The 10,248-nt window shown below is 46.3% G+C and overlaps 1 protein-coding gene across 4 annotated transcripts in view; it reads right to left on the bottom strand.

Moving 5' to 3' along the window:
* Window positions 1–5,995: 5,995 nt before the first annotated feature.
* Window positions 5,996–10,248, bottom strand: part of RBBP8 (RB binding protein 8, endonuclease) — a 313,130-nt gene continuing 308,877 nt past the window's right edge. For all 4 annotated transcript variants that reach the window (XM_063923586.1, XM_063923585.1, XM_063923587.1 and 1 more), the window contains exons 18-19: window positions 7,284–7,425; window positions 5,996–7,149 (exon numbers count right to left, since the gene is read on the bottom strand). In XM_063923586.1, coding sequence (XP_063779656.1) covers window positions 7,052–7,149; window positions 7,284–7,425 — 240 coding nt within the window. In that variant the 3' untranslated portion in view covers window positions 5,996–7,051. The remainder of the gene's footprint in view (window positions 7,150–7,283; window positions 7,426–10,248) is intronic.

The raw sequence follows: 10,248 nt of genomic DNA, 5'->3' as shown, positions 1-10,248 counted from the left end.
CCCATTCCCGCAGCCTAACCCTCACTTTCCCCTCACAAAGCTTAACCCTATCCCTCCCGCAACCTAACTCTAGCCTCTCCCATCCCCGCAGTCTAACCATAAACCCCCTCCCCCAACCTAACCCTAATCCTCCCCTCCCGCAGCCCAACCCAAACCTCCCCATCCCTGCAGCCTAACCCTAACACTTACCGACGGAATGTGTCGGGATTCTGACAGTTGGGATGCTGCTGTTGGTATTGTGACCATCGGCATCCTGACTGTCAAAGGCACTAACTTCTGAAGTGATTTTCATGTTAGAATGTCAAAATAAATACAGGATAAAATAAGAATTTACTCACCGGTAATTCTATTTCTCGTAGTCCGTAGTGGATGCTGGGAACTCCGTAAGGACCATGGGGAATAGCGGGCTCCGAAGGAGGCTGGGCACTCTAGAAAGATTTAGGACTACCTGGTGTGCACTGGCTCCTCCCACTATAACCCTCCTCCAAGCCTCAGTTAGGACACTGTGCCCGGACGAGCTGACATAATAAGGAAGGATTTAGAATCCCGGGTAAGACTCTTACCAGCCACACCAATCACACCGTACAACTCGTGATACTATATCCAGTTTGACAGTATGAAAACAACTGAGCCTCTCAACAGATGGCTCAACAATAACCCTTTAGTTAACAATAACTATTTACAAGTATTGCAGACAATCCGCACTTCGGATGGGCGCCCAGCATCCACTACGGACTACGAGAAATAGAATTACCAGTGAGTAAATTCTTATTTTCTCTGACGTCCTAGTGGATGCTGGGAACTCCGTAAGGACCATGGGGATTATACCAAAGCTCCCAAACGGGCGGGAGAGTGCGGATGACTCTGCAGCACCGAATGAGAGAACTCCAGGTCCTCCTCAGCCAGGGTATCAAATTTGTAGAATTTTGCAAACGTGTTTGCCCCTGACCAAGTAGCTGCTCGGCAAAGTCGACCCCTCGGGCAGCCGCCCAAGATGAGCCCACCTTCCTTGTGGAATGGGCATTTACAGATTTTGGCTGTGGCAGGCCTGCCACAGAATGTGCAAGCTGAATTGTACTCCAAATCCAGCGAGCAATAGACTGCTTAGAAGCAGGAGCACCCAGCTTGTTGGGTGCATACAGGATAAACAGCGAGTCAGATTTTCTGACTCCAGCCGTCCTGGAAACATATTTTTTTCAGGGCCCTGACAACGTCTAGCAACTTGGAGTCCTCCAAATCCCTAGTAGCCGCAGGCACCACAATAGGCTGGTTCAGGTGAAACGCTGACACCACCTTAGGGAGAAATTGGGGACGAGTCCTCAATTCTGCCCTATCCATATGGAAAATCAGATAAGGGCTTTTACATGATAAAGCCGCCAATTCTGACACTCGCCTGGCTGAAGCCAAGGCCAATAACATGACCACTTTCCACGTGAGATATTTCAGATCCACGGTTTTTAGTGGCTCAAACCAATGTGATTTTAAGAAACTCAACACCACGTTGAGATCCCAAGGTGCCACAGGAGGCACAAACGGGGGCTGAATATGCAGCACTCCTTTCACAAATGTCTGAACTTCAGGTACTGAAGCTAGTTCTTTTTGAAAGAAAATCGACCGAGCCGAGATCTGTACTTTAATGGAGCCTAGTTTTAGGCCCATATTCACCCCTGCTTGCAGGAAATGCAGAAATCGACCTAGTTGAAATTCCTCTGTTGGGGCCTTTTTGGCCTCGCACCATGCAACATATTTCCGCCATATGCGGTGATAATGCTTTGCCGTAACATCTTTCCTGGCCTTAATAAGCGTAGGAATGACTTCTTCCGGAATACCCTTTTCCTTTAGGATCCGGTGTTCAACCGCCATGCCGTCAAACGCAGCCGCGGTAAGTCTTGGAACAGACAGGGCCCCTGCTGTAGCAGGTCCTGTCTGAGCGGTAGAGGCCACGGGTCCTCTGAGAGCATCTCTTGAAGTTCCGGGTACCACGCTCGTCTTGGCCAATCCGGAACCACGAGAATTGTGTTTACTCCTCGCTTTCTTATTATTCTCAATACCTTTGGTATGAGAGGCAGAGGAGGGAACACATACACCGACTGGTACACCCACGGTGTCACTAGAGCGTCCACAGCTACCGCCTGAGGGTCCCTTGACCTGGCGCAATATCTTTTTAACTTTTTGTTGAGGCGGGACGCCATCATGTCCACCTGTGGTTTTTCCCAACGGATTACCAGCATCTGGAAGACTTCTGGATGAAGTCCCCACTCTCCCGGGTGGAGGTCGTGTCTGCTGAGGAAGTCTGCTTCCCAGTTGTCCACTCCCGGAATGAACACTGCTGACAGTGCTAGTACATGATTCTCCGCTATCGGAGGATTCTTGTGGCTTCTGCCATCGCCATCCTGCTTCTTGTGCCGCCCTGTCGATTTACATGGGCGACTGCCGTGATGTTGTCTGACTGGATCAGCACCGGCTGGTGTAGGAGCAGGGATTTTGCTTGACTTAGGGCATTGTAGATGGCCCTTAGTTCCAGAATATTTATGTGAAGGGAAGTCTCCTGACTCGACCATAGTCCTTGGAAGTTTCTTCCCTGTGTGACTGCCCCCCAGCCTAGAAGGCTGGCATCCGTGGTCACCAGGACCCAGTCCTGTATGCCGAACCTGCGGCCCTCTAGAAGATGGGCACTCTGCAGCCACCACAGTAGAGACACCCTGGTTCTTGGAGACAGGGTTATTAAGCGATGCATCTGAAGATGCGATCCGGACCACTGGTCCAACAGGTCCCACTAAAAGATTCTGGCATGGAACCTGCCGAAGGGAATTGCTTCGTAAGAAGCCACCATCTTTCCCAGGACCCGCGTGCAGCGATGCACTGATACCTGTTTTGGCTTCAGGAGGTCTCTGACTAGAGATGACAACTCCCTGGCTTTCTCCTCCGGGAGAAACACTTTTTTCTGGACTGTATCCAGAATCATACCCAGGAACAGTAGCCGTGTCGTCGGAACCAGCTGTGACTTTGGGATATTCAGAATCCAGCCGTGCTGGTGCAGCTCCTCCTGAGATAGTGCTACTCCCACCAACAACTGTTCCTTGGACCTCGCTTTTATTAGGAGATCGTCCAAGTACGGGATAATTAAAACTCCCTTTTTTCGAAGGAGTATCATCATTTCCGCCATAACCTTGGTAAATACCCTCGGTGCCGTGGACAGTCCAAACGGCAGCGTCTGGAATTGGTAATGGCAATCCTGTACCACAAATCTGAGGTACTCCTGGTGAGGATGGTAAATGGGGACATGCAAGTAAGCATCCTTGATGTCCAGGGATACCATGTAATCCCCCTCTTCCAGGCTCGCAATAACCGCCCTGAGCGATTCCATCTTGAACTTGAATTTTTTTATGTATGTGTTCAAGGATTTCAAATTTAAAATGGGTCTCACCGAACCGTCCGGTTTCGGTACCACAAATAGTGTGGAATAGTAACCCCGGCCTTGTTGAAGTAGGGGTACCTTGATTATCACCTGCTGGGAATACAGCTTGTGAATTGCCGCTAGTACCGCCTCCCTGTCTGAGGGAGCAATCGGCAAGGCAGATTTTAGGAACCGGTGGGGTGGAGACGCCTCGAATTCCAGTTTGTACCCCTGAGATACTATTTGAAGGATCCAGGGATCCACCTGTGAGCGAGCCCACTGATCGCTGAAATTCTTGAGGCGGCCCCCCACCGTACCAGGCTCCGCCTGTGGAGCCCCACCGTCATGCGGCGGACTTGGCAGAAGAAGCGGGGGAGGACTTTTGCTCCTGGGAACCTGCTGTTTGTTACAGCCTTTTTCCCCTACCTCTGCTTCTGGATAGAAAAGACCCGCCTTTTCCACGCCTGTTTTTCTGGGTCCGAAAGGACTGAACCTGATAAAACGGCGCCTTCTTAGGCTGTGAGGGGACATGGGGTAAAAATGCTGACTTCCCAGACGTTGCTGTGGAAACTAGGTCCGAGAGACCATCCCCAAATAATTCCTCACCCTTATATGGCAACACTTCCATGTGCCTTTTAGAATCTGCATCTCCTGTCCACTGGCGAGTCCATAAGCCTCTCCTAGCAGAAATGGACAATGCACTAACTTTAGATGCCAGTCGGCAGATTTCCCTCTGTGCATCTCTCATATATAAGACTGAGTCTTTTATATGGTCTATGGTTAACAGGATCGTGTCTCTGTCTAATGTGTCAATATTTTCTGACAGTTTATCTGACCACGCAGCGGCAGCACTGCACATCCAAGCTGACGCAATAGCTGGCCTAAGTATAATGCCTGAGTGTGTATATACAGACTTCAGGATCGCCTCCTGCTTTCTATCAGCAGGTTCCTTGAGGGCGGCCGTATCCGGAGACGGTAGTGCCACCTTTTTAGACAAACGTGTGAGCGCTTTATCCACCCTAGGAGGTGTTTCCCAACGTGACCTATCCTCTGGCGGGAAAGGGAACGCCATTAGTACCTTCTTAGGAATTACCAATTTTTTATCAGGGAAAGCCCACGCTTCTTCACACACTTCATTTAATTCATCTGATGGGGGAAAAACTACGGGTAGTTTTTTCTCCCCAAACATAATACCCTTTTTAGTGGTACCTGTATTTATATCAGAAATGTGTAACACCTCTTTCATTGCCTCAATCATGCAGTGAATGGCCTTAGTGGGCATCAGGTTAGACTCATCGTCGTCGACACTGGTGTCAGTATCAGTGTCGACATCTGGGTCTGCGGTCTGAGGTAGCGGGCGTTTTAGAGCCCCTGATGACCTGTGCGACGCCTGGACAGGCACAAGCTGAGAAGTCGGCTGTCCCACATTTGGCATGTCGTCAAATTTCTTATGTAAGGAGTCTATACGTGCACTCATTTCTTTCCATAAGCTCAACCACTCAGGTGTCTGCCCCGCAGGGGGTGACATCCCTTCTAAAGGCATCTGCTCCGTCTCCACATCATTATCCTCATCAAACATGTCGACACAGCCGTACCGACACACCGCACACACACAAGGAATGCTCCAACAGAGGACAGGACCCACAAAAGCCCTTTGGGGGGACAGAGTGAGAGTATGCCAGCACACACCAGAGCGCTATATAATGCAGGGACTAACTGAGTTATGTCCCCTATAGCTGCTTTTTCTATATATTTTATACAGCGCCTAAATTTAGTGCCCCCCCCTCTCTTTTTTTACCCTTTTCTGTAGTGTAGACTGCAGGGGAGAGCCAGGGAGCTTCCTTCCAGCGGATCTGTGAAGGAGAAATGGCGCCAGTGTGCTGCAGGAGATAGCTCCGCCCCTTTTCCGCGGACTATTCTCCCGCTTTTTTCTGGATTCTGGCAGGGGTATTTTCCACATATATAGCCTCTGGGGCTATATATTGTGGTATTTTTGCCAGCCAAGGAGTTATAATTGCTTCTCAGGGCGCCCCCCCCAGCGCCCTGCACCCTCAGTGACCGGAGTGTGAAGTGTGTGTGAGGAGCAATGGCGCACAGCTGCAGTGCTGTGCGCTACCTTGGTGAAGACTGATGTCTTCTGCCGCCGATTTTCCGGACCTCTTCTTGCTTCTGGCTCTGTAAGGGGGACGGCGGCGCGGCTCCGGGACCGAACACCAAGGACTGGGCCTGCGGTCGATCCCTCTGGAGCTAATGGTGTCCAGTAGCCTAAGAAGCCCAATTCGGCTGCAAGCAGGCGAGTTCGCTTCTTCTCCCCTTAGTCCCTCGCTGCAGTGAGCCTGTTGCCAGCAGGTCTCACTGAAAATAAAAAAACTAAATCTATACTTTCTTTCTAAGGGCTCAGGAGAGCCCCTAGTGTGCATCCAACCTCGGCCGGGCACACAATCTAACTGAGGCTTGGAGGAGGGTCATAGTGGGAGGAGCCAGTGCACACCAGGTAGTCATAAATCTTTCTAGAGTGCCCAGCCTCCTTCGGAGCCCGCTATTCCCCATGGTCCTTACGGAGTTCCCAGCATCCACTAGGACGTCAGAGAAAAGTGGTACTGTAATGAAGATGACATTACAGTCAGAATGACACATAATAAACAGATTTTTGAATGCAAACTATATGTCAAAGGCCCAGTATATGTGAAAAGCTAGTCAATTTAGTAACAAAATACCGGAACACCTATACAAATATGGGAGACGTTATTTCCAATTGTCATCTATTAAGCAAGGCAAATTTCCACGCACATTAAAAAATGATGATGTCTCCTTTTTCATATTAGAGAAAGCTTTATATTTATTAACAATTTCAAACTAGAAGAGGTGTTTTGTTTCCCAATAGGCAATCTTTCATTGAAAGCACAACCATATCAGGTGGTTTTAATTTAAAACGTTTACCTTGATAAACAATGTAGTCATGTGAAAGCTTTGTGACCTTGCAGGCGGAATAAAGTGGCTCAAGTATTATTCATTTACGTGTATCTTTGTCTCCCTCTGCTGGATATGCTCCTTACTGCAAATACTGATCATTTTACATTCCACAATGATGCACGTAAAGTTGCACGTGTACTGGCTGTATTATAATAATGGGGGCCAGTGATTATAGATGAAGACTTAGCATACAAAACAATTAAACATAGGTGATCAAGTTAAGGAAAATGAAAAGTTCACAGATGTTATAATACACAGTTCATTATTTACTGGTGGAAATCTGTTATTAACGTTTTCTGTAATTATCTAAGTTTTTTCTTAATGAGTGTACATCTCATTTAGATGTTTAGAAGAATTTCTACGTAGTTGAGTTAAAATCAGAGAAAGGCCAACAAAGAAACATCTAAATCATGTAATTCACATTTTTAATAATTACAGATGTGTATTACATCTATAAGCTTTAAATTATCCAGTGCAAAATACAGCACCCTACTTATTAATAAAAGGTGCTAGAACACATACAAAAGTATTAACTTACAAAAAACAAACTGTGAGCATTGGATGTGCAATTACAGACTGCTCTGAAAGCAAAAGAAATATTATAGTTTAAAAAAACAAAACATACAAATAAAGGTGAAGTCTGCAACAAAATATATGCTGAAATAAGAGAAATGTGCAGTGCTATATCTTCTGTTCCTTGCCTTTGGTAGAAAATATTGCATTGTAGGGCTGTCTTCTCCGTGGTCGATGACAGGGAGATAGCTCCTCTTTTAAGTAACCTTTGGTAGAGGAGCAAAGGCTTGGTTACTCATTTAGCATTTGAGATGATAAAGTGGCATGACTCTTAATTATTAAAACTATAACTGGCTGTAGGCTAGTCATGTTGGCTTAAGTCTTCTGGATAATCTCTTACCTCTATCTTTACAAGTCTGAGTAGAAGGAAAACCCACTTCCCAGAAGTGTTCTGGTGTATTAGGTGGGATATAGCGGAAGCGATGGCGGGAGCAGGCTGCCAGCTTCTTGGCTCTCTCTTCTTCTGGAAGGTCGGCATAGTACTGGTAATGTTGATCATATAGGGTCAGTTAGTCAGGTTCAGATTGGTAATCAACAACAACATTGAACTGTCTTTTTATATGTACTGTAGCACTGACAGTGTGCTACCACTAGTGGGAGTGCCATATCTAAAGAGACTTTACAGGCATTATCATAATATCAATATGGTGCATATCTTGTAAAAGTAGCTTATACCAAAATCTAACACCAGTAAATGAGCAGTTACCATTAATATAATTTTCTAAAAATACTCCACGATAGCCATAATGTATATGGTAATGCCTTAGTCAGTGGAGAAGAGGATCACTGTGGAAGGTCTTTAGGGCCTAACTCAGCATGGATCGCAAAAGCAAAGTCTCTTTCTAATGGCCAAAACTATATGCACTGCGGGTGGGCAGATGTAACATGTGCAAGAAGAGTTAGATTTGGGTGGGGTGTTCAAACTGAAATCTAAAATGCAGTGTAAAAATAAAGCAGCCAGTATTTACCATGCAAAGAAACAAAAGAACCCACCCAAATCTTTCTCTGCGCATGTTACATTTGCCCCACCTGCAGTGCACATGTTTATGCCCGTTCGAGAAAGATTTTGTGATCCATGCTGAATTATGCCCATAATGTGGCTTCTCCTTCCCTTGGTATCAATCTTCCTACACTGTCCTATAAAACATACAAGCAAATGAGAATATTGGCTCATAATGGTACGAAAAAATTATCTCCTTGCTGCTGTGCATCGTCTACTGTGGCCTGAACCTTGCATGACCACCCCCTTGTAGAATGTGCTTTTAGGGCGTTATTCAGGTTTGTTAGCAAACCAGAAAAGTAAGCAATTGGGCAAAACCATGCTGCACTGCAGGTTGGGCAGATGTAACATGCGCAGAGAGATTTAGGTGTGGGTGGGTTATATTGTTTCTGTGCAGGGTAAATACTGGCTGCTTAATTTCTACACTGCAATTTAGATTTCAGTTTGAACACACACCACTCAAATCTAACGCTCTCTGCACGTTACATCTGCCCCACCTGCAGTGCACATGGTTTTGCCCAATTGCTAACCTTTTTGGTTAGCTAACAAACATGAATAAAGCCCTTAGGTCTTCCAGGACTCAAGTCCTTTCCCCATGTTAACCTGTACAATGACATCCTTGATCCATCTTGAAAGATTATATTTTAGAGTGAGCATTAACAAGCCCCACGGGAAGTAGAATGGTCTTTTTGAACTCCTTTATTCAGAAGACGTAAGATGAAATAACCAAACAAAATCCAAGGTATGTAATTGTTTTTTTTCTCTCTAAAGTTGACTGATTGCAGCCAGAGATGGAAATATTATTTCCTGATTAACATGAAAATTGGAAACTGCATTGCGTAAAGGTTTGTCCTTATAAGGAATGAAAAAAGGCTCCCCTACACCAATGGGCTCATGTCAAAGTTACCAGAATTAACACCTTAAGTGTAGCTGCTTGAAGAAAACACCTTTCAAAGGCTCAAAGTGAACAGACGGAAAATACAGTACTAGACTACAAAAGGAACTGTAGAATTGTAGCAGACACATTATCAGTTAGTTTACGTTTGCACAATAGCATGAATGTCTTCCACATGTTATATTAATTGGAGTTGTTATAAAAACAAAATTCTTCCTCTATGTCCTCACAGATAGAACAACTGCATTTGGATCATTAATCCACCACTGGTGCAGAAGACCATACAGAACACAGTTTAAGAAGCATTCTTCAAGCCACCCAAACTACGGAAAAGGACTAACCAGAAGAAATTCTATGACCTCTTTTGCTTTCTGACTTTCTGTGGGCTGTGAGCAATGAGAGGAAAAGCAGGTAACACATACTACATCTGAAAGCTGTATGGCAGTTACAGAGCACCTTGGTACAAATGTGTTAAGTCTTAAAAAGTGATAAAATAGAGATGGAAAGAGTGATAAATGACCAGCCAACCAGCTCCTAACTGCCATGTCACAGGCTGTGTTTGAAAAATGACAGGAGCTGGTTGGCTGGTCATTAATCACTCTTTATCCATCTTCACTTTATCACTTTTTAATGCTCAATACATTTGGGCCCGGTTACCTTTGTTCTGGTGTCTCTGGGTCAGGACTATAACAGAGCTACATTGGTATTCAAAAATGTTGACATCAGGTCTAATTGTGGAAGCCTGAAAAATGTCTTTGCACAAGGATTATTCTCTTGGATGGACTGGATATCAACTGAGATAACCTGCTATACTCTTGCCTGCCATGTGTATCGCAGAGAAAGTGTAAGTATTCTTCTGCCCATGACATAACTGTCAATGCTTCTACCATCATGGTCTTGCTTCTTGTGCTGCTTTATTAAGGCAACCACTTTATGCGCGTCAGAAAAGATACTGAGAGGTTTATCTTAAAATAAAAGTTGAAAGCGCTCGACTGCATGCCAAACTGCCCTCATTTCCAGAAAATTCATATACACTTACAGGAATCTTATGCTATAGAGTAGGGGTAAGCAACAGGCGGCCCGCGGACCGATCCTGCCTGGCCCGCTGTGCCCCACCAGAGTGCAATGACAAGCGGCCCGACATGCCGCTTGTCATTGCACTGCTCTCAGACGCGGCGCCGCTGAGGAAATCCCGGTCACGTCACAGGGTCAGCTGACCGGGATTTCCTCTGTTATCATGCGCTGGGCGGCACGGGGGGCGGGCACTGCAGTGAGCAGGAGCGGCGGCCGAGAAGCGGCGACCAGTGAGGAGAGGAAGCGGCGGGCAGCGAGCGGGAACAGGAGAGGCCACATCAGCAGTGACTCTGGCCGGCAGCAGCGCAGATCATCGGACAGCGGGGATCGTCTGCC

Source organism: Pseudophryne corroboree, chromosome 5, assembly GCF_028390025.1.
Source record: "Pseudophryne corroboree isolate aPseCor3 chromosome 5, aPseCor3.hap2, whole genome shotgun sequence".
NCBI classification, from domain to species: Eukaryota; Metazoa; Chordata; class Amphibia; order Anura; family Myobatrachidae; genus Pseudophryne; species Pseudophryne corroboree.
This window is presented reverse-complemented; position numbering and strand designations above follow the sequence as displayed.